This window comes from Phaseolus vulgaris, chromosome 2, assembly GCF_051622355.1.
Source record: "Phaseolus vulgaris cultivar YP4 chromosome 2, ASM5162235v1, whole genome shotgun sequence".
NCBI classification, from domain to species: Eukaryota; Viridiplantae; Streptophyta; class Magnoliopsida; order Fabales; family Fabaceae; genus Phaseolus; species Phaseolus vulgaris.
The window spans coordinates 31334866-31359811 of record NC_143499.1 but is presented as its reverse complement, the minus strand read 5'-3'; the positions used below and the strand labels follow the sequence as shown (position 1 = coordinate 31359811).

The 24946-nt window shown below is 30.9% G+C and overlaps 2 protein-coding genes across 2 annotated transcripts; one reads left to right on the top strand and one right to left on the bottom strand.

The window, feature by feature from the left end:
* Positions 1–1232: 1232 nt before the first annotated feature.
* LOC137809693 (uncharacterized) lies at positions 1233–6610 on the top strand. Its single transcript, XM_068610788.2, has 4 exons — positions 1233–1366; positions 1554–2451; positions 5639–6181; positions 6281–6610. The coding sequence occupies exons 2-4, from the start codon at positions 1585–1587 to the stop codon at positions 6383–6385; spliced, it is 1515 nt and encodes a 504-aa protein (XP_068466889.1). The 5' UTR covers positions 1233–1366; positions 1554–1584; the 3' UTR covers positions 6386–6610.
* A 6999-nt stretch (positions 6611–13609) lies between these two features.
* LOC137811435 (homeobox protein BEL1 homolog) lies at positions 13610–18234 on the bottom strand. Its single transcript, XM_068613193.2, has 6 exons — positions 17666–18234; positions 17147–17551; positions 15965–17006; positions 15125–15507; positions 14610–14670; positions 13610–14465 (listed from the first exon to the last, which is right to left on the bottom strand). The coding sequence occupies exons 3-6, from the start codon at positions 16844–16846 to the stop codon at positions 13875–13877; spliced, it is 1917 nt and encodes a 638-aa protein (XP_068469294.1). The 5' UTR covers positions 16847–17006; positions 17147–17551; positions 17666–18234; the 3' UTR covers positions 13610–13874.
* Between the last annotated feature and the right edge of the window lie 6712 nt (positions 18235–24946).

Here is a 24946-nt window from a genome sequence, read left to right as displayed (position 1 = left end):
ACAGCTTGGACATGCAAGTTGTGACAATTCACAGAATGTCATCAGCATTTTTCATGAAATTCTATAAGATAAATTTACTTCAGACAAATGAATAGTATAGATTATAAAGCTTTTCAGTGGGAAAAAAACTCGAAGAGAGACAGAATAAAGTATCATGCAGATTTTTAAGTACTTTTACGATAAATTAACACGTAATAAAGAAAACCTTTTGACTTTAAGAAAATGCATTTATTATTCTTACAATATTTACAAATTAAACTCATTGATTTAATGAAAGATGCACCTTAAGCATTATCTTGTTATACATATTCTCTATCATGAAAACCACAACTCACAGGTGCACAAATAAAAGGCATAGTTTTACAAGATGAGGAGTTAACAAATAATTTCAAACACAATCACAACGTGGCTTTCTGTATTGTTCTAAAGGATAAAAAAAGACAATCACAATGCATTAATATTTATACACTAAAAACAATTGTAAAATAGTATGTAAAAATTAATTCGATGACAGCCACACCTGTTGACCAGGTGAAAAAGGTGAACTATTTAGCAATAACTATATGGTTATATATCATCTAGTCGAATGAAATCAGCAGAAAATCTCTTCCCACTAACTTCAGCATGGTAAGTGCTACGTAAAAGGTGTTATGTATGTGCAACAATTAGTTGCTGGAAGAAATTGATTGCTTTCTTTTTTTCCTTAAAAGGTTTTGACTTCTTTTGAGGATAAGAAACTCTGGTTTTATCAAGAAAAGAAACATTGCTAAATAGAAAAGAAGTCTCGTCCGAAATGAAAATTTGAAGCACACGATTATATTGTTAACGATATGTTGTCTATCACTTATCATGGTCAGAGAGAATCATAGATCTTTCATATTTCATAAACTAATTGAGATATTGTTGAACATAAATTGATGTAAGTTAAAAAGAAGAATTGGTATAATAATTTTGTTATGTGTTGCAGTTGGGCAGTATAAAGAAGATAAACGAAAGAAAAAGACAAAGGGGAAGGACTTTACCATAAGGAGTTGTAGATGATAGAGTAGTGTGTGTTGCTTTGGATGGAAAGTAGTTAAGCACTTAACCCCAGCAAAGTAAAAACAAAGAGAAGTGAAAATTGCTAATTGTCATATATGGCATGTGTAGGAAGCTTATGAAAGTAGAAATGTAGACGTTTGTCTAACTCCGATAACGAGTATTTATCTAATTCATTCACTCTCCCCATTGCCACTGCATATATACAAACCCATCACCCCAACGCACTCTTACTCACTCTATAACTACAACTATTGGTTGGTATTGCTATCGAGGAACTTGCTACCTCTGCATGCTCCTCTACCTTCATTCTCTTTCACTTAACTCGGTAATTTCCTGCATCTTCCTCAAAATTAACTGCATTAAAACTCACTCCTTACCTCCTACTGTGTTTCCGTATCTCGAACGTACTATTAACATTGTTTTCTTCTATTATTCATTAGAAAAATATACATTGATAATCTTTTTTCAGAGTATACAAGGTTCTCAATATATTTTGTATTATTATTTTATAGAGGAGAGAAGTTAAGTAAGGGAAGTGGAAGAATGAAAGATTTGGAGAAAGTAACGTGGGATCAGGGACGATGTCCGGCGCAGGCACGATCCTCAGCCTCACAGAAGCTTATGGTATGGCTAATGCTGTTCGTTTCGCTCACCTACATGCTTTACACTCTGAAGCTTGTCTCCACCTCCTCAGGCGCCTGCAACCACGCGCCTTTCATCATCAACCACCTCTCTTCTTCCTCTATCCCATATGCAAACGTCACGGAGAAGAGAGAATCTTCATCCGCTTCCCGCACCGGAACGGGGAATCAGAAAACGGAGCTCCGTCACGTGGTGTTCGGAATCGCGGCGTCGTCAAAGCTGTGGGAGCACAGAAAGAATTACATAAAGATTTGGTACAGGAAGAAGGAGATGAGGGGAGTGGTGTGGCTGGACGATCACGTGAAGAAGGACCCCAAGGAAGGGTTGCCGCCGGTGAAGGTTTCCACGGACACCTCCAATTTCGTTTACACCAACAAGCTGGGTCACCGCTCCGCCATTCGGATCTCCCGCATCGTCACCGAAACGCTGCGTTTGGGGCTGAAGGACGTCCGGTGGTTCGTCATGGGGGACGACGACACCGTTTTCGTGACCGACAACCTGCTGAAGATTCTGAACAAGTACGACCACAACCACATGTACTACATTGGGAGCTTGTCGGAGAGTCACTTGCAGAACATATTTTTCTCGTACGGCATGGCCTACGGCGGAGGTGGGTTCGCCATCAGCTACCCCTTGGCCAAAGCTCTGAGCAAAATTCAGGACCGTTGTATTCAGCGGTACCCTGCTCTTTATGGCTCCGATGATCGAATGCAAGCTTGCATGGCTGAACTCGGCGTTCCACTCACTAAGGAAATCGGCTTTCACCAGGTTTCTTCCTAATTCTCCCCTACTAATAAATTACTAATATGAATTTAGAAATAAATATATAATATAAAATAATTTTATAAATGATATAAAAAAATATTAAAATAATAATATTAGGAGTTGTATTCTCATTTTATAAAAAAATTGAGATTGTGAATATATTATTATCAATAAAATATTTTCTTTTTCTTTTTCATAATTAATTAATTAATTCAAGTATAAGACACTTGTTTTTTCTAAGTTTTAAGCTAAATTTATTAGGTCTTGCCCGTATTTAACCAAATGTAAAAAAATGATTTTAGACTATTTATAAAATTAAAAATATTTCTAAAACTAGATTTTGTTAAGTTTATCTCATTGATCATCCTCACAAGGTACGATTAAAATTATACTTTAATGTAATCTATTCAAAATAAACACATGAATATATAAAGGACCCTGCTACTTGACATTACAGTAAAAACATACTCTTAAAAAGCAAATAAATTAGTATTTTAATTATTTTATTTTAATTTTTAATTAAAAATATTATAATATCATTATAAAGGTTTCGAATAGTGTTATTTACTGTGGGAAACGAAACTTTGTCCATATATAAAACAACAGTAACTTTAAAAAGCTCTAAAAATAGGATAGAAGTATTTTAAAATGTTCCATATTTATTTATTTTTTCAGATTTTTTATTTATTTAAATATTACCCAATCAGTCTTTATTTACAAGACCCTTTGAATTGATTGGAAAATTAATTAAAAACGATTATTTCAAAATAATTTATTATATTTAAGGTTAAAATAGTTGACAGAAAATTTGATTAAAAAAAGTTGGGACACAGTTACTCGTGAAATGATATGGCATAGGAATGGGGATTTATAATGTTGATGTGTTTTGTTGAGAAGTGAATGAGTGTGATGGAGAAAGGAGAAAGCAATGGGAGGGAGAAGTGGTGAAAGATACAACACTACAACTTTCCATTTTACTGCTATTCACAACAGTACAAAGCTATCTCAATGGTGTCGGTGGTCTGCATTATATCTTTCTCTTTTCTTTCTAACTATAATTTATTTCCCAAATAAACTTCTACTATACAAATTACTCATAACTGCTTTTAAAACATGAAAAATATACTTTCACAATTGTATTTAATCAATGGAAATTTAAAATTGTTTTATTTTAATAAAATAAAAAAATTTCTTTTCAATTATAATTTGATGGTTACTTGTCAACATATCAACACTCTTAAAACATTATTCTATTTCTACAACCAGGTTATGCATATATCAAATTAAATACATTTAACTTTTTTGGTAGCTTTTATTTAGTTTTCAACAAATACATTTGTTTGAAAGTAAAGTTATAGGTTTTTTAAAAAATGAAGTGAAATAAGTATAGGTTAGTTTTAAAATGATTTTTTTCATTTCAATTTCTTTAGTAAATTCATCAATTAGATTGGTTGAATTAATTAGCGTGTGTGGAAATTTTTAAATAGAAAAAGTTTAACTTTTTTATCATAAATAGAACCTTTGTATATAAACCTGCACAGATAGGGAAAAAAAACAAAGAGTAACTTTAACTGCGAAAAAACAAGAAAGGAAAATACATCATGTTTTACTATTTTTTTTAATACCTTTTATTTTTTATTTAATAAAAAAGTTTCTAGAGAAGCACTTTGGATCCTAAAAAATATTATATATCCACCTTGTATTATTAGTTTATGTTTATTTCTGAAAATAAGATACATCATCTTATATTTTTCCTTTCTGATCTGAGACAGTGTCAACTATTTTACTAACCTTATGTATAGCTGAGAGCATTGGTTAAAATATAAAGATAAAAAATATTAGACAAAAATAATTCATTAAATTGATGACCGAAATAAATTCCTCAGTATATATTTTTTAAAAACTTTTGTACTTTTTAAGGTATACATTTAATATATAAGATAGAAAAATGTTACATCAAATTAAATATTTCAATATTTATTGAATTAAATAAATTATTATTTTTAAGTATGTAATTATTATAATCAATGCTTAAAATCTCTAATCGATATTAAATATAATGAGATAAGTTTCAATATCTCTCAAATTCTTCAATTTATTTGTTTAAGATACTTCAATTTATTTATTTAATTTTTTATCATTTTTTCTTTAATATAAATTAGTTAAAATTATATTTTAACTAAAAATTATTTTAAAAGTACTATATACGCATATATTTATGGATAAATCATGTAAAAAAAATCCAGGTGTGTATATATATATATATATTAAACATTGAATGAAGTTGCCATGAAACAAAATACTAAAATGATATCAAATAATGTATCCAGTCATGTATTGTTAGAAGAGTAATAAATTGTTAACACCTTCATTTGTAAACACTATGGATATATTTTAAGTAATGATATATTGTAAATCTATATTTTTTATACGTTACAAACTTCAATACTATTATTTTAATATGTTTTTCATGTTATATCATCATCCAAAATTAAAAGTGCTAATATAATATAAAATTATAAACATTGAAGAACATATAACCAATACCAACGGAAAATTAAAAACAGTCTTCTACAAACAATTCAACTGATATTTAAATTTGGCTAAGAAAACGTACCACACTTTTTAAAGAAGATTGCTTTGGAAAAAAAAACACTAATAGAGTATGTTTGGATTGTCTTTTATGTAAGTTGGGTGCTATCTGTCAAATGTTTTAGTTATTGTATTACATTATATACCAAAGCAGTTGCTACTGAACTTGATTAGTTTGAAAGTGATATTTTGCATCTAACTGCAAATCTCTTGCAAACAAACACGATCCATTATGGGACGGTGGGTGGTGACCAACTTTGTACCTCTTCTATGTTGTTTTCTAATTTGCATAGCTTTCTAAACACTCTTCCTTTACCATTTCGTTGCAAGGGCTTCATATATAGAGTTACAGTTTAGGTACCTTATATTTTGAGTTTAATCAGTATAGTTTTTGGGTAGTTGAGCAAGCAACACCACACTATATGATGAGGACTTTTGTTGTTTTTCCACTGATTAGGTGTGATTAATAACAGTCACATTGCAAAAAAAAATTATTTATTTGGTGAACAAGCATTCCACTGATAAAATTTCACGTTGATTTTTGCACAATGAGTTGAAGCAAACTCTTACACTGACACGCCTTGTTTTGTTGAAACAGTACGATGTGTATGGGAACCTGTTCGGGCTTCTTGCAGCTCACCCAGTGACTCCATTGGTGTCACTGCACCACCTTGATGTGGTTGAGCCAATCTTCCCGAATGCTACCAGAGTAGAAGCCCTTCAAAGGCTTACCATTCCAATGAAGCTTGACTCAGCATCCCTCGTTCAGCAATCCATTTGCTACGACAAGAAAAGGAAATGGACCATTTCAGTTTCGTGGGGTTTTGCTGTTCAAATATTTCGCGGGATATTCACACAGAGGGAGATGGAAATGCCTTCCAGAACATTCCTGAATTGGTATAGAAGAGCAGATTACACTGCGTATGCATTCAACACTCGCCCTGTTAGCAGAAACCCGTGTCAGAAGCCTTTCGTGTTTTACTTCTCAAAGGCAAAACTCAATTCCACACTGAACCAGACACTCACTGAATATGAAAGACATCTCGTTCCTCATCCAGAATGTCACTGGCAGATGCCTGATCCTTCTCAGCTTCAAAAAATAGAGGTGCACAAAAAGCCAGACCCGCTTCTGTGGGATAGGGTATGTTCTTCTCACACACACCAATGTTTCATGAAGTTATTAAAATCTTAATTCCAAATTTTATATGTTTTGAGCTTTTGTGATATGCATGTGTGATAGGCACCAAGGAGAAATTGTTGCAGAGTGAAGAAGACGAACAAGACAGGAATCATGAAGATAGATGTGGGTATATGTAGAGATGGCGAGATCCACGAACCTCTTTAATTATGACAAGTGTGGATCAATATTAATTAGGTTCTTGGACCTCATTTCTTCATTTATTGGACGTACGTTAACTTGTATTTTTGTAATTCTTCCCGATCGTCCTCAAATTGGGTGGTTGTGGAAAGAACTTCATGTTTTAATTCATAAAAGTGTCGTTATTATTGGTTACAAAATTGTATTTCTATCTAATTAAGTTGCAGATGAAATAGCTCAGAGGTTCAGTTCATAACTTTTCTGCTTTGCTAGAGATAATCCTTAGAATTCAGATGCGTATACACAACAACAACAAAATTTCAGATGCGTTTTTACAGCGATTTCCACACTCAAAAAACCCTGAAAGCATATAAATCAGTAATTATTGTTCTCATCCAAAATCACTATATAAGGGAAGTATTTGGGAAGATTAATGAAAAAGTGCGATATGAAAATATTATATCATATTATAAAGAAATATTAAAGAATATTTTATTGTTTTAATTAAATCTAGTTAAATATAGTCATGTAATTGCTTTTGAAAATAATGGATAGCGGTATTTCTAACTTCTTAACGTGTTTCCTTAATTTTTTCCATCCATGAAAATTTTAACTTTATAATTAGGTGTTTATTTTATAAATTATGTTTTTTTCTATACAAGAAGTAAATATAGGAAACTTTCCTTAAATCTATGAAAGAAAAGGAAAAAGAGGGAACTTCTCAGTTAAGTTCACTGATACACGGAAAAAAATGACGAACTTCTCACAGGAAAAAAGAGAAATTTGAAGAGGGGAAAGGGTAGGATGTAATGGTAACTTCAAACATTGTTAGTGTAAATAACGTTGTAGGCATGCTAATAGTAAGATTATGAAGTATAGATATATCTCAGCCCAGTCCAAATATTACAGGGTTATGGCCTCATGATTTTCCTCTACACTTGGGCCCTTTCGGCCCAATAAAAAATACTCATACCCTGCCTGAAGCCCTTTCCCTAGTCCGTATTCGGATCTCTCCATTTAGTAAGGACTGCTTCTTCCTGCATCTCCATATATTTTTGTGGCACTTCCATAAGAAATATGAAAATACGGTTCTATTCTTTAGTAAAAAAATCCTAAAAGTCCTAATAACTTTTCCCCTTCTTCCTTCTTTCTATCTTTCTCAGCGCCTCAGTCCCATGCATCCCAATACCTCAAGTACTTCAACATCTTTTGAGCTCATTGAAAGTTTTTTCGGTAGTTCTTTATGCATTTTGCTGTTGTTTTGTGATTACGTAGCGGAAAAGAAGAATTTTTTAGTTGTAATTTACTGTTTTATTGGTTTGTCACTGTACCTTTCACCATTTTTTTTATTTTGTAAGTACTCCGGATTATGTATGTTTTGTAATTTGAAATTGTTCAATTCGAAAGTAATGGTTCAAAATAATATATTTTAGAACTTATTTCCAGTATTAACTTTTAGTTCGTATAATTCATAATATATTTTGTTGATAAATTACTTCCAAATTTATTATTAACTTTGATTTATGTATGTAATTTAGAATATACATTTACCTTACACATTTCCTAGTTCAAAACATTTTCTCAAATTTCATTATGATTATGGATTGTTAAATCTAAAACACTTCCACTCTTTCAATTAATTGTGGATTATGTATTCAGAAAATTAATAAATTACACTATTCAAAATACATACAAATTTACACCTCTTTCAAACATTTAACTTATTATATAAGAAACTTCTGGAATTATAAAGATTATGAAATGCCAAAAAAAAATACGGAGAAACATTTAACTTATTACATAAGGAACTTCTGGAATTATAAAAATTATGGAATGGCACAAAAGATACGGAGATAAAGGAAGAAGTAGTCTTCCTAAGGAAATGGACATCTTCATTCCATTCAATAAGGACACGTGACCTAAAAAAATGACGGAATTAATTGGCATTCCAAAATAATTCTGAGAAAGTAACGTTTGCATTTATATTTATATTTATATTTATATTTATATATATATATATATATATATATATATATATTAAATATATAAAAATAATATAAAAATATAAACAAGTATTATTATATTTGTAATACGTATCGTGTACAAATATATTCATGCAATAAAGTAGTATCCTAAATATAAAAAGAAAACCTAAATAACTATTGAAGAAAAGTAAAACAGTTTCAGGTTAGTTAAACAGGAAAGTGTGTAAAATATTAAAAAAGTTATACATTCTTCATTATAAGAATTCTGAATGTAAATTTAATTAATGTTAATCCATATAATTTTTTTTAATCTTTTTATATGTTGTGTTTTTGTAATTTTTTTATATGTTGTGGTTTGATGGAGTATTTGAGAAGGTTAAATAGATGAAGAAAACTGAATGAAGAAGATGAATTTGATTGGTGAATACAGAGACTTAGAAGAGGTAAGATAAATTGTGCACAACCTTGGATAACATCTCTTTATCAATTCTAAGCTCCTTTCTTTCCACTCTTAACTAGACAATTATACTACTCTAATTGGAGAGAATCATCTACATTCTCATGATGACAATAGGCTTTCTCTCAATGAAGCAAATAGTCTCAAATTAGAGGTTGAGAAGTGGTGCTTAGTTGATGAAAATTCCAGCCATTGAGATGATGACAGGTGGATCTTTATACCCATCCATCATTTCTATTTGCAATCTAGTCATTTATTTGTGCATCCTAGATGATCTAGAGTTGCATTGGGTCCAAGAGGCCCAATTGTAAAATTAGTCAGATTCTCTTTTCTTATTTACATCATATTTTAATTGACCTAATACATTGCTCATGAAAATTGGTCCAAGAAAATGGCTTAAATACAAGGCCAAAAGTGTTTTAAAGTACAAAGTAGCAGACTCTCTTGTATAAGAGTTAGAACACCCCTAAAGTATTCATTTTCTACTAAAAAAAGTCTAAAATAAAGATTATACTACTTTGTACAATTTATAAACTATGTACAACTTTGTACAATTTTTACAAAACTAGAGAAATTGGAATATCAAGTAATAATTAATTCTTCACAAAGAGAGTCTTCTAAATTATTTGTTCTACTTCCAATCTTATTGTCATGACTCTTATCAAATGTCTTATATAAGTCCTTTGAGATAGTTATTTATCATTTATATACTATAAAAGATATATAATTTAGAGAGAGTGAACCAATATTTTTTTATTAAAGATTCTAAAAAAACTGGATGCATATTTACATTCCTATTTTTGTAGTTAATTATTTTTTTAACCATCTCAAATTATGATATTCTTTTTTATCAGTAAATAAAGTTACGTTTGGAACTATAAAAATGATCAGTATTTAAAAACCATACAAATTATGTTTGCAAAACAAGTTATTCCTTAAAGAAAATTGTGTTGACAACCAATCATTTGTGAAAGATAAGGTCTGAATGTAAATTTCAAAAAAGAAAAAAACAATTAATGAAAATATACGTTAAGAATGATGTGATGGTATATAAACCTTTCTTTAAAAAAATATCTCTTACATATTCCTCAATTTTTTTTATCTTTCTTCTCTCATCATATCATATCTCCTAAATTTATTACTTTCTTTTTCTTTTTCTCTTTGTACGTATAGAAGGACATTTAGGTGTTCATGGTACATGTTGCCAACAAACAACAAACTTAGCTAGAAATGTGTTTTTTAGGTGTAAGAAAGATGTTGCATTTATAACGAGGGCAAGTGGCAAAACGTTTATACCTGCGTACAGACACAAACACATAGGAAAAGGAAATCTGAGACGCAACAAGCGGCAACTGTTTAGTGAGGGAATTGATGGGGTTATTTGAAGAGACAAAATTGGGAAGTTGGTTGGGAAGTTGAAGAAGACCAAGACCCTATCTACAGTTTCATGTCCTATGATATTCTTGTAAATTTAACACCAACTTATCAAAAACAATCCTCTCTCCTCTAATAATATTTTATTCAGATTGGTTCATTAGTCACACACCAGTTAACTGCACAATGCAACACTTCTTCTTCACTTAAATGCTCCTCCAATATTCTCCCTCTGCAACCCAACAATGACCCTACCGCCCCTACTCTACTCCCCCCTCAAAATTCTTATTTCTTTCATTGCACTAAATGCCAATCTACTTCCGGGAATTTTCCTATATAAATAAATAAAACTTTCTCCATCCACTTCTTTATCCAATCTTGTAGAGATAAATTTTGTAAAATCTCTTATTTTATTATATGTATTCTATTATTAAAAAATATATTATGAAGTGTACTTTAAGTTTAACTCAACTTCATAAAAATGAATTTATAAGATGAGTTTTCACTCACTAATATACAATGAAATATTCTGATCTCTAGTCGAAGTGAGATTTTCAACACTTCGCTCACGCAAAGAGTGACAGCTCGTGTGTGGGACAATATATTATGGGTGGTCCGATAACGGTCTGATAGCGGGTGGTATGATAAGCCCAACAAATCATTAGGATAAAATTTAAATGGCTCTGATACCATATTATGAAGTGAACTTTAAGTCTAACTCAACCTTATAAAATCAGCTTATAAGGTGAGGTTTGCACCCACTTATATACAATGAAATATTTTTATCTCTAGTGGATGTGACATCTCCAACAAGGAGGATTATTTATTTTATTCTTATGCACCGAAAAAACTATAACTTTTTTATGAGAAAATATTATATTCTAATTTATTTATTTTACAATACTAAATTCTTTTAAAATTAACTACGTACAAAAATCATTTTGGCATAGTCTAAATCAAGATTTTACTTATCTCATAGTTGAGTTAAATTTCCCTCTAACTAATTGTCTCAATAATGTGTTTTTTAGATTTCTTATATAAATACAAATTATTAACACCGAAGTCAGATGAGTGCACGTTGCGTTCTGAAGATACATGATCACTTGTTTATCTTTGGTATAGTGAAGAACTATACAATATCTACATGACACAAAGGAATATTAGACATTCATAGTATGTCAAGACAATCATTTAGAGGAGATGACACATGATGTTGTGATGTTGATGAATATTTTTTTTTTATAAGACTCATGTGTATGATTGTTTGAAGTTTAATTTGGAGCAACAATTGTGCCCTAAACATAGTAACTTAGCACGACTGCGAGAAACTTTAAGATAATTTAATTTAAAAGAAAGAAATAGATGGACTGATAAAAGTTTTACCGAAAATTTGTGGAGTTAGGGAAGGACATGCTTCCAAAAGATAACAAATTATACATAATTGTTTTGACACCCCACAATGGTGAACATGTGTACGAATAAATAGAGAACTTTAATGTTTTGTTTGAAAAGACAAAAAATAAGTTTACTAAGAAAAACATTCGGAAAAAAGTATAAATATTTTTAATCTTTGGAGATTCTATTATTTGCATATCAAATGGAGACAAATATTTTATCTCACTTGATTCATGTAATGAGAAATGATAGAGTTTTCCCGAAAAGAAGAAACATTCTCGAAACTCACAATGATGACTCTTTATGTATGTATGAGATGTCATTTTTCTCATTAAGAATACTTCTTGTCATTGTGAACAACGAAGTGGACGACATGCATATTATTTGAAATGATCATTATAAAAGGATATCGAAAAACATAGCTTCTAAATAGGTGTTTATCTATTACTTTTTTTCACACTTTTATTGTGATGATGCTTTTTATTTATTTTGTGAAATGAATTATTGACATTGTTACTTATTAGGAATATAACAAATTTCAAATTTGGCAATGAAAACAATGAACCAGGTAGATATGTCACTTGATTACCTCAGGTAATTGCGGGACAAATTGCAAAGGAGAGGATACAAGTTTAAATGGATCTCCGTAAGGTGTCAAATCCAAATACTGCTAAGTTTATGAATTATTTGAGAGTCAAAACTCGTGCCATGTTTTTATTGTCATTACATCATGAGATGATATTGAAAAAACAAAGAAGAACATCATGTGATAGGATATTAAGCTATTTGACATTTTATATCAACACCTTATAAGTTTATTTTTTATTGACCTACTTAATAAATTAATTAATGTTTCATATATGGTATTTGTACATTACAATTTTCTCTTCTCAACATTGAGGTTACCATGAAGAATATCTTATTTATCATTGCCACCAGATGGAGTGACTTTTCATATATACAATAATTATTCAATTTAAAAGTTGCATGAAAATAATTTATCACTTTTTTTCACATTTTAGTGAAGTAGACAAGATGATTTATTAAAGTACTACATCATGTACTGGATGAGAGTTATCATTTGAGAAACCTTAAGACATACATTGATCGATGTAAATTTTTAGATTTTTTTCTTATTTAATATTCATTCATATCGTCTAGTAAATTATCCAACATAAATACATCTTTTTGTGTCAAATATAATGTGTCAAATATAATGTTCGACAACAATTATCTATTTCATCTAATTCGAATTATTACTTGAGGTAACTAGTCCTAAATCTCATACGTAAAAAACGTATTTTGTGTTAGTATATTATGTATAGTAAATTATAATATAGGTTAAATGAACACCATTACTAGTTAAGCCACTTTTTTTCTCAGAATAACAACAAAAAAACAATAAAGACTTAGTAAACTATCACAGTCTCCTCATCTATTATTATACCAATAAAAGAAATGTATGGTCATGATACGTGCATCAATCTCTGGTGGATGCGATTCTGTTCTTCATCCCTTTGACACACAAGTTGCACTCCTTAGAGAACATACAGGGGTTGATAGCATCGTTTGAATAGTCTAGCATCTCTAATACAAAATTTATTAATTGAACGGTATCTCTTTTATTGGCTAAAAAAGAAAGGGGCACATAGATAAACCAATAACAAAAGTTGACAAATCATAAAGCAACCAATTCTTATCGGCACGAGATGTTGTCTTCATGAGGGTGTGAATTAGGGACCACACCCACCAAATTATCTTTGATATTTTTTTGTAATTCTTGTTCTTCTTAGCATCCAACCAAATTTGTACAGCCTAATAATATTATTGTTGTTTTCTAACATATATATATTCTTTTCTTTTCATAAAAGACTACAAATATCTCAACCCTCACAAAACGAATTTTATTTGCCACTAGCTCAGTGGTGATGGAAGCCTCAATCAACATGTACCTCCAGTATTCAAATTCAACACTAGGCATACTATATCAGCTTAGAGATTAGTTAATGAAACAAAATATTATTAATTAAGTAAACAAAGTTTGTGTAAAATCTTGACTTGCGAATTCAATTCCAAATTAAAGGCATGAATACACATGTTGAAATGGAACTGTAGGTAGGCTTATCTAAATTAACCAGGTATATATAGCTTTATGTATGGAATTAAGCATTAATTGTGTACTATATAATTTTGTACGTAGCTAAAATTAAAAAAAAAAAAAACTAATCTTAATTTCTACTTGATTATATTATCGTCACCGTTTTAATCTTAATAATCTTAATTCCTCAAATAAAGAATTCATGATCTATCCTGCCAAATCATGGAGAAGCTGTGCTCCCATCAAATTTCTGTAAGGCAGGTTTTGTCCTTCACCATCCAAAAGAGAGTACTGAACTGGTTGGCAATCTTCAATCTGGTCCCTCGGGTTTGGGTAGTACAGTGAACTCTGTGTTGGTGGCGGGAACGCTAGGCTCACTCCATGCTGCTGTAACCCTAGCGTCAAAGACACCCCGCTCTGGCTGTTCCCATTTTGATCATTACTTCCGAAAGAAACCATGCCCGAGGAGTGGTGTGTGTACGATGAAAAATCAAGCTCCACCGACCCAAAGCACTGTTCTTGGCCCTTTGGGTCGTTTTTGTTATCTAGGGTGTGGTTGTTGTTGATGATGGAGGAGGCACACTCGGAGTCTATTCGAAGCAGTGATGGCTTCTGATCCTCTGATCGTGCTGAATGAGGTGGAGGGTTTTGAACATTTGGGTTTATATCATTCTCTGGATCAGTAGCACCCTCCGAGGAAGCCATGTTGTTTTCATGATCCTTCACTTCCTCCAAGTACATTTCCTCCACCATTGGCTTCCATAGTCTCACCCTTGCATTAATAAACCAATTCGATACCTGCTTTCAACATTTACCCAAAGTGGTTTTCAATTTTCACAAGAATATACACATATGATATAATAGTAACATCTTGATACCGAATGTCATGTAACCAATGGGAAATTAGGTGTCTATATGTGTTTGAGAAAGATATAAACGTACCTGGCCTCTCGAGAGACCAGTTTGGCGTGCTAGAATATGCTTATCGACATCGCTTGGGTACCTAAAAAAGTTTTAAACATTCATATTAATTAAGAATGTGATCTTCAATATTGTAATTAGCCTAGCAAGTAGTTAAACATCAAGCGACATTTTGAAGAAAAGAAGTATATGTAATGAAATGAAAGGATTATTTATCTGCCCACGTTGCATACGAAAGATTGAAAATAATATGACGACACATCAACAGAAGGAATCTGAATAGTGATGCGCAGAAACTACCAAAATGTACCATTGTTTTTGCAAGCAGAAATGATTGAGATTCTATACGCTATGCGTGAGAAACTCACGGCACCATCAAGTTGCAGTTTGGTGTCTTATTTTATTTTAGAGAGAACATTGATTCTCGAGTAAAATCTATTTTGTTGGTTACTTATATTGGGAGTTGAATAATATATGTAAACTAGCTAACAGAAAAGAAGAGGATGAAGCAATTAAGAAGGGAGAGAATTTGTTACGGATGGAGAAAATGCTCAAAAAGCCAAGCCCGAAGAACCGAAACAGCACGTTCGGGAAGGCCACGTTGGGGTCTCCAAGGATGGGTTTCCATCATGCTCATTTGCTGAAACGCCCTTTGTTGTCTCAGTGCTTGGTCAATGACTTTGAGCCTCGGCGTTTCACCCCTTGTTGTGCCTGGTGCAACTGGGTCTTTCTCTCCCATGGCTTTTCTTGTTGTTTGAATTTGCCCCAAAATTCCATCCTTCAAACACTTGAAATGTCTCGACATGGCTTTCAGCGCCAACGCCGAGTACACCGTGGCAGCACCGTTCCCCGCCACCGTTTCAAACGACGACACCACGCTCTTCATCTGATTGCGGTAGTGCTTGTACCTTCTGTCAACCTTGAAGCCAAAACATATATATGTAACACTTTAATCTCCATGGAATGAAAATGATTCACCATGCATGCTAAAAGAATAAATGTTGGCAGGAAAAGGAAGATAGAAAAGGGGTTTGTGTTGTTAAGGTAAATGAATGAGGTGAGAGCATAGCATTAATGAAAGGGCCCGTAGTGGCTGCTGAGTTAGTTCAGGAATCAAAATCGAAAGACCCCAATCCAATCAACACACACACCAACCGAAAAGTTAAAGGACCTGGACGGATAGATATCAATACCATTACCATTACCAATTCACTTGGAGTAAAGGCGTGGATTTAACCTACTTACACGCCTTTTTCCATATTTTGGGGAACCATGGAGAAAGGTGTGTTATTTCCTTGCAAAATAGTAGTACTGCTACACCACACTCTTAAATGAAGCCAAACAAGATTAGGAACACAAACATCAAACATATATACCTCTTCCAGCATCGAAAGCAGCTTTGTCTTTCTCTTCTGCAATTCCACGAACTCGAGAGAGGTCAGAGAAGGCTTCTTCAAGGAACCACTACAGTTGTTTTCCTCTTCCCACTGCTTCTTCAACGATTTGGGCTTTCCCGCCTCACTTTGCTTTGCGTCTAGGCTACAAAACTCGTTAAGAAGGTCCTGTGCAGGCACCAAATACTTGGAGTTCTTCACCAGGAAATGTCCTTGTTGGTAAACACTTGCAGCTTTGGAATTAGAACTCACATACCCGTCTTGTAACATCTGTTGCTGCTGAACACTCACTGGTTTTCCAAAGAACCCTTCTCTGGAACTCGAGGGAACAAAATCAGGATGATGGCTTGTTTGTCGTAGCTCAAAAGACTGCAACCCGATAGTGGAAGGGTTGGTAGAACTGAGAGAGAGTGAAAGACCTTGACTAGGCCTTTCATTCGCTTCACAAGGGAACACACACCTTAAAGAAGAGTCATCAAACCTGCTATGGCTGTTGTCGTCTTGCCACGGGGCTGAATCATGAGCTCCTACCATTAGATTCTCGGCACTTGCTTCAGAAATATTCCCGGGTGTGAAATCTGAAGGCTTGCTGTTGTTGTAGTCATGGTGGTAGAAAGGGGTGGAAGAGTCGTTGATGGTCTTGGAAGAGGAGGGACCCGGTTTGGGGATGAAACTTCTCCACATGACAGCGTTTGTGTCACTCTTAGGAAACCCTATCATTTCCATGCCTGTGCTGAGGTTGTACATCTCCGGCTCTGACACGAAGCCTTGGATCTGGTTCACTAGCATCGTTGGATTTCCCGGTGATACATCAGAGTAGCAAAATCCAGTTGATGATTTTTCTTCACACAGTTGTCGAGCCATCAAATGAAATTAATTATCTATTGCAATTGTTCTTCTTAATTCATCAATTGCCTTCGTACCAATTACTTATACTGCTTCAGGTTTCTCACAATATTGTTGCAAGGGGTATGCTTGGTTTGTTGAGTTGTATATATCATCCCGCAAAATAATCCACAAACCACTGAAACAGAGTTGAAAAGCGTTAAGGGAGGTCCATGCCTAATCATAAATAAGGCCAAAAGCAGAAAGGAAGAAAGAAAGGAAGTTGAATAGTTACTTTGCTTGTTTCTGTGGAAAGTAATTAAATAAACCAGATCTTACCGTAATGGAAGTGGAATGATTAGTTAGGTATGTGGAAAACGGATCAAAGTAGGGTTGCCGTGTCTCCGGCGGTGGTCGGCGGTGGTCGGCGGTAGTTTTGAGAGTAAGTGATGAGAGCTCCGTTTATCTCAGACTTGTTCTCCTAATAAGCCAACATAGAGCTACCATGAAAATCAACCTAGGAACAAGGATGAGAAATACTTCCTCAGAAATAGAAGATCAGATAGGAGTGATGATGACCCTCATGCCATGATCATCATTTCATATATGTCTACCCATCTCTCACTCTCTCTCTCTCTCTCTAGAAGTGGGTCAATGCAAGATATAAATACAACCAAAATAGACTTCTGGTACAGTAGGAAAAATATCGAGAAAATTTCCTCAATTATTTCTTATCCCTGGCACCTACAACCAGTAAAATAAATAATGGTATTAAAAAACGAATTGAATATATAAATAAACAAAAAAACTCTGCCAGATATGAGTTAATTATAAATAAAAGAAAAAAAAAAAACAGACCATCTCTACAAAGTACTAATGAAGGACCAGGAGCAACAGAAAGTTATGATCGTCCTTTGCCTGGTACATATACTACAAGCCGCCACATGAGTTGCTCTCTGATTTACGAAAATGTTGATTTTTTAACAAATTGTGCTTTTACCAGCCACATCCAAATCCACCATAATGTTGCCATGATAGAAAAATGGTAGATTTGTAGGGTCTGTGTTCGGCCATGAAATTGTTTAATGTTTCACAATGAGAATTTTTTAAGAAAAAGAAAATTCTTGGCGAAGGGATTAAGGGATCTTTGTAGGGAAACGAATCCCAAGGTCGAAGTGATCCTAAGTAGGAGTCTTTTAGTGTGGCTTTTTGAGATTGGTTTGAGCTAGAGAGGTCTGTTTGGGGTGAGTTGGTGGGCCACCCTGGCTCCCTCTGTTCTGTTCCTGAAACCCCCCAAAAAACAATAATAAAGGGTGGGAGAGTTTTGTTTGTGTTTTGTTGTTTAATCTGTTATCTGTTGTTGTGTTGGTGCAGAGGGTAGAGAAAGGTGGAGAGAAGGAGTAAAAGGAGAAACAATAGATGCTCTTGGGTTTGTGTAAAAACGTTACCATAATAAGGGAGTTTGTGAGAGATGAGATATTGAGATGAGGTGGTCCAATCTTTGCCATCTAATTCTTATTAATTGGTGTATTAAAGTACTCCACCCATCCTCTTCTCTCCATTTTGCATCCCATGGGACCATCTTTTCTTCATATTCATTTCTCATCCAAAAAATTATGCCTCTTCCACGCGCATTTCCATTTCATCACACCTCATTAACTTACCACCAAATCATCTCTTAATTAAACACAAACACCCTTATTAGCTTTTGCTTAATTAACACTTCCCACCACCAAATTCATCATCTGCGCCCCATTTAAGGAACTACATATATAAACTATCAAGTTTAGGGAAAACCTACATTCCAATGTGTATGCATGCTCGCTACTACCTACGTACATTTAATATTTTTCAGCCTCCTTTTACTTTACATGACATCACAATCATTATTCGTGATTTGCTATTTTCTGATTCAGATCATTATGTTTTATTCGAGGTAATTCTCAATCAAAACCACCCCTCCAAGCATTTTTGTATCATCACATATTTTATTAGGACCTCTTTCTTCCTTTTCATTTCCATTTCACGAACAAGACAATGCATTCATACATCATTCCTGCGTAATCTATCTTAAAAAATAAGGTTTTTGGGAAAGTGGTAGAAATAAAATATTTTAAACTATTGATTTGGTATTAGAATGATCGGTTTGATCTAATCAGATCATTCCCTGACATTTCAAAACGATATGTTTAAAATTAGGTTGGTTTTGCCTCAGCAGAAGTCACTTCATTCTTCAAATAAAATAACTTAAACGGCACATTGTCTTACTTACAGTGAAAGAGCTTAAAAATGGTCAAAGTTTGAGAAGTGAAAGGATAAGCAAGATAGCAGAGAAAAAATTACTAAAACAAAACAGAATCAACCTTATCCCATTTAACCGATTTGGACAGTTTTTCCCCTCTAAATATACCTAGCCCAACCATCAAGTATGATTATAGTATTTTTAAATAACCTATTTGTTACCATGTTAAATAAAACATAATAAATTAACACTACACTAGTTTGTGTAAAGTTAGACTCAAATTCTTAAATAATATTAAATGAAAAAGGTAATTGAAATTCAATATATCAATTTTTTTAGTAAAAATTAGTCATTCATAAAATTACTAATAAATGTTTCTTATGATAATAGAAAAAGCACACATTAAAAAAATATCTATCATTCAAACATAATTTCCACCACATGTTCTCATGTGTCAAACTTTCATTGTGGCTGCACAATTCTGACAATGAAATATTTGCATGACCATAATATGAGTGAACTGTAAAAATTAGAAAGATATATTAGTAGCATCATTCTCAATTCAATTATCTTGATACTTCTTATGTGGAGTAAAAGACGTTTTCTTAACAAATCTAGTAAGAAACAAATAAACATGAGTCAGAAATTATTAAAAATAATTTTATTTTTATTGCTGATAACAAAATTAGAAATTTTTATTAATAATATAAATTATTTTAGATACTAATATTTATGTAGTTTATAAAAATAGTCCCTACAACAAATCATTAAATAAAAATAAATTTTATAGATAATAAATAATTACTTGTTATATTAAATAAATTAGATACTAATTTAAAAAGTGAAAAAATTATTAATATTTAAATTAATTTTTATCATTCATAAATAATTTCTATAAAATGATATCTAGTTAATTATAAAACTTTAACTTTCAATTTTATTGAAACACATTGGACTTAATTTATCAAACTAATTCAAATAAAAAAAATCCAGAACAAATAATAATATGAGCATTAATCTAAAATCTAAACACCTTAAATTTCAAAACTTTTCATTTCCAACCAAATATCACGCCCAACCATAAACTTTCAATTTTGGTTGAAATTTCACCTAATGCGTAACTTCTAATTAACCTTTTTATAGTTATTTCACATCTTAAATTTAAACGTCCCAAAACACTTAGATAGAAATTACTAATGTAAAATTTGTAAGTTGAAGAAAGTTGACAACAAGACTAAAATTTGTCAAATTTAAAATTAAAAAGCTAATTTGACTAAATAAATTTGAAAAAACGAACGTACTTACTGCTTAAATTAATAAAGAAGAAATAAAAAATAATTAAGTGTATAATATTTTTTTTATCGTTTAATGTGTTTTAAATTTATGGTTGGAAGCTTATGTTGTTTATTCATGTTTTTGTATCACTAAAAAAATTAAATAAAAATAATTAATTATTATATTGATTAAATTATATATTAATTTATAAATTATTATAAATATTATTATTAATAAAATTTTAAAAAAATTAAATTAATATTTAATACTAAATATACATATTTTAGTTATTAATTTCTTTAAATTTTAAATTAATATTAAATAAGAGACTAATTTGTAATTTGAAATAATTAATAATTGAAATCATAATAACTAATGTTAGTTATTAATTTATAAATTATTTTATAAACTTTAACTATTAATAAAAACTATTTTAAATATAACTTAATAATATATAATGATTAATTATTTTTTTATTTTTAAATTATTAATAATTTTTTTAGTGTATTAAGTGTTTACATTACAAAAAAAATTATTGAATAGAAATCAAAATTAGAGACAAAAATTATTAGTTTCTATAGTTACTACATTATATACTATTTTAGAGACTAAAAAAGTATTGATATTTAAATTAGTTTCTATTATTTATAAATAGTTTATAAATTGGTATCTAATTAGTTACCTAAGTTTTAACTACCAATTATTTAGATTCTAAAGTTGGTATCTAATTAGATACCAATTTAGAAACTATTTATCAATAATTAAAACTAATTTAAATATCAATAATTTTTTTAGTCCCTAAAATAGTATCTAATTTTGTCAATATAACAACTAATTATTTTTTATCTCTAAAATTGATTTTTATTTAATAATTTTATTGTAGTGTTATATTTAAAATCCTAAAGTACTACTTATAAAGAAGTAACATATGTTTGGAAGAAGTCAAGCACATTTAAGGGTACACTTTAGTAAGTAATTTAATTAAAGGTTATTTTTTTTAGTATTTTTAAGTAAAAACCTATTTTTATTTATTTTTTAATTATTTTACTTTGTAAAATGTTATTTTTATTGTTTGGATTTAAACAAAGTCAATAACATTAATGATATGATAAATTATTATTTATTTAACATTGAATTTAACTAATTGACATAATCTTTTAGTAAAACCTTTGAATTGGTATCATTATTTATTTTATCTAATTAAAAAAATTTATTATTTTAGTTATGTTAAATGTTATTATTTGAGGGTTAGATTCTCTTAATTACACTATTTATGACTTATTTTTTAAAATTCTCAATTAACCTATCCAATCACTAATATTTGTCACTTCATTTATATTTTTTCAAAAATGTCAAATCAAAGGTGTACTAACAAATATTTTCTTATTAAAATTAAATATTATCGAACAATTATGCACTACAAGAAAATCATCAAATTATAATTAATGTTAGAGTCCAAAATAATTAGTTGTTATTGGATTAAATTAGAGATCATTTTAGAAACTAAAAAAAATTATTGGTATCTAAAGTAGTTTATATTATTAATAAAAAATTATAAAATAATTTTTAAATTGGTATCTAACTATTAGCTACCAAGGTTTTACCTACTAATATTTTAGATTCTAAATTAGTCTCTAAAAGACTAATTGAGACCAGTTTAGAATCTAAATTATTAGTAGTTAAAACCTTGGTAGTTAATTTAGAAACTATTCTATAATTTTTTATTAATAATAGAAATCACTTTAGATATAAATAATTTTTAGTCTCTATAATAATATTTAATTTAGTTAATATAGTATTTTTAGTTTCTAATTTTGATTACTATTTAATAAAAAATTTATAGTGGTGATACTCTTTATTTTGTTTACTATATTGTTTTTTCAGCAATAATTTTTTATATATATAATGAAACATTTAGAGTATTTTAACTCATGCTCTTTATATACAAATACAAACCCTAAACATAGCTTAAACCAATTAAAATATAGGTAGGGTTTTAATTTGAATAAAGTTTGGAAATATAGTGTAAGTGATTTGATATGTTGTGTGTATTGAATAAAGAGGAGGAGAGAATAGAGGGAGATATTGTAATTTGTAAAGGCACGCGCTAAGGATGAAAGTGGTGAAGAGAAGAGAGCTTTAAATGTTTGTGTAGTAAAAAGCAAGTGGTCCAGTTAGGGTAGCTTTCTCCGCCGCTTACCAAATTTCTCTTCCCATCACCTCACTATCCCTTTTCTCACTTCACTCTTCTTCTCTTCCCTCTGGGGTGCACTGCGCACTCCGCGCATGCTTCCTCATCCTTCTGTTCTTTTTTTTTTCTTTCAATAAAACTTCTATTGTTTGTTGCCTGTTCCTTTGCCCCAGGTAACTTTCACCCAACATTTTTATTTTAATTAATGTCTCTGTGACTTCTGTGTGCTTTTCCTGGGAGAGTCAAGTTAATAATGTAGGAGAGACTACACAATTCAAGCTACATTCCTATCCGACCAATCATACCACAACACATTCTCCGTACCCAAAAAATTAATGAAAAAGCTCCAACATTCTTTTCAAAAACAACATTTTTTTATGTAAAAAACAACTCTTGGTTTGCTTGTTTTTTAAATTTCGAAGAGTTTGTGAGCGTGTGAAAGGGATCTACTAGGGACTCCACAAATGGTGGGGGATTGTGTGCGTAAAAGACTAGGTACGAGTCTGAGACTTCATTAACAGCACCTACATTTTTGAACAGGCTTGAAACTTGTAGTTACATGCCACTGAACCAAGCTACGAACCATAGGGTGGTCCACACCTTCACATTTATTTATCTTTATGCATATAAAAATAGCTTTTTTTCTTTATTCGTACACTATTAGATCGAGCAGCATTAGAATATATGTGCCCTTAGTGGTTAGGACCATCCTAATCCTATACTAGGCTCACTGTTATGTTGAAGCCAGAGGGCATGCATATGTAATACAAAAATCTCAACTTTTTAATCAGAGGATCAATGGTGTCTGAATTTCAGAATGACACAAAAGGGGAAGGGGAAATACTCTCATCATTAACAAACACAATAACAATATTCTTTTCCTGTACTATCAAAAACCATTCACTTTAGTAAATCCTAATTTGCATTTTTACTTGTACTTTTAATCTCTATCGGTCTCTCAAATTCGTATGACATCTAGAATCAAACATTAAGTTAAGATTGATCGGTCCGTACGACATCTAAAATTTAATATCCAGTCTTATATCTAAATAAAAAATTAATAAAATTAATTAATGATCAAAATATTAAATAATATATTTTTAATCATAATCTAAATCTTTAATTAATTTCAATAATAAAATATCTATGATATTTATATAAATAAACACAAATTATAAAAATTATAAAAATCTAACATGTTATCATCCAATATTAATAAAATCAAGTACAGAACATTGAATTCTCCCTTAAATATCTCTCTCTCCTTCCAAATACAAAATACAATACTATATTTTTAAAGAAAGAAGGTAGATGAACCTAAAAAAAATTAATTCTGTTGATTCTAACCATGTTGAAGAATAGAATCAGTAAGTTTTCACGAATTCAGGATTTACATTACATGAACCTTAAGTCTACAAATGAGACCAGAATGAAAATATTAAACTGAAAAGTAACAGTGCATGTAATAAGCGCAATTTGCGGGGGCAGTTTTATTTGCTTAGTCCGACGAAACATGAGCATGCACTGACCGACACCAATAAAGTCAATACAAATGATAAGGCAGTTAACGAAACAAAGTGTCTTGCGTACGTCACTCAACAGGAACTTCAAAAATATAAAATAATATTTTGATTCCACAGTAACACTAAAATTGACGTCAAATAAGATAGAGCAAAACTAACTATTTCTAACCCTCCTACCACGTTTAATATTTCAATTTAACTGTTTATCAATAAGAATAAAAGTGTTAACAATATTCACATCTTCCCAAAAAAAATTAACTAGATATACAATGATTTGGATGAAAACTTTGCACGTATTAAATAATTTTTCATATTAAAATATGCACGAATAATTAATATTTTGTATGCAGTTAAGTTATTATTAACTTTTAATTTATATTTACATATAATTTTATGAGTTTGATTAATTTATTTTTCGTAATATATAAATACTTTTGAATATTTAGATAATTATAAGCCTTTGCCTTTTAGAAATACTATTTAAAATCAAAACACTAATGGTAAATAATTTTTACATATATTCAGTGTCAATAATTAGATAAAAGTATATATCGTTACATATAAACTATTGACATAATTACAAATTGTAATCTGTTATAGCTTTTTTAATTTTACCAAAAAATTAAATTAGTAATAGCATAGCAACTGTTCTGCGGGATTCTCGATGCCTCTATATAACATATTAGAGTTGTTTTCATTGAACATAGCTCATATAGGATAAATACAAAACTTGTGTCGTGTTATATAATGGTAATTAAAACATAGAACAAAAATTATGAATTAATAAGTTTTAATTTCATCCCCTCATAAATGAGATTCTTGAATTGAACCCCTTAATTTGTTAAAATTGTGAATGGTTATGGTTACATGTAGAAGGTTTTCCTTAGGAGGCAAGTCTTATGAAAGCA

Bases quoted from the DNA above. Each gene is read 5' to 3' on its own strand.
- LOC137809693 (XM_068610788.2), top strand. From the start codon at position 1,585: ATGAAAGATTTGGAGAAAGTAACGTGGGATCAGGGACGATGTCCGGCG. The intron at 2,452-5,638 runs GTTTCTTCCTAA...TTGTTGAAACAG, and splicing joins AGGAAATCGGCTTTCACCAG to TACGATGTGTATGGGAACCT. The intron at 6,182-6,280 runs GTATGTTCTTCT...CATGTGTGATAG, and splicing joins ACCCGCTTCTGTGGGATAGG to GCACCAAGGAGAAATTGTTG.
- LOC137811435 (XM_068613193.2), bottom strand. From the start codon at position 16,846: ATGGCTCGACAACTGTGTGAAGAAAAATCATCAACTGGATTTTGCTAC. The intron at 15,508-15,964 runs GTATATATGTTT...TTTGGCTTCAAG, and splicing joins TGCTTTCGATGCTGGAAGAG to GTTGACAGAAGGTACAAGCA. The intron at 14,466-14,609 runs GTACGTTTATAT...TGTTGAAAGCAG, and splicing joins CTGGTCTCTCGAGAGGCCAG to GTATCGAATTGGTTTATTAA.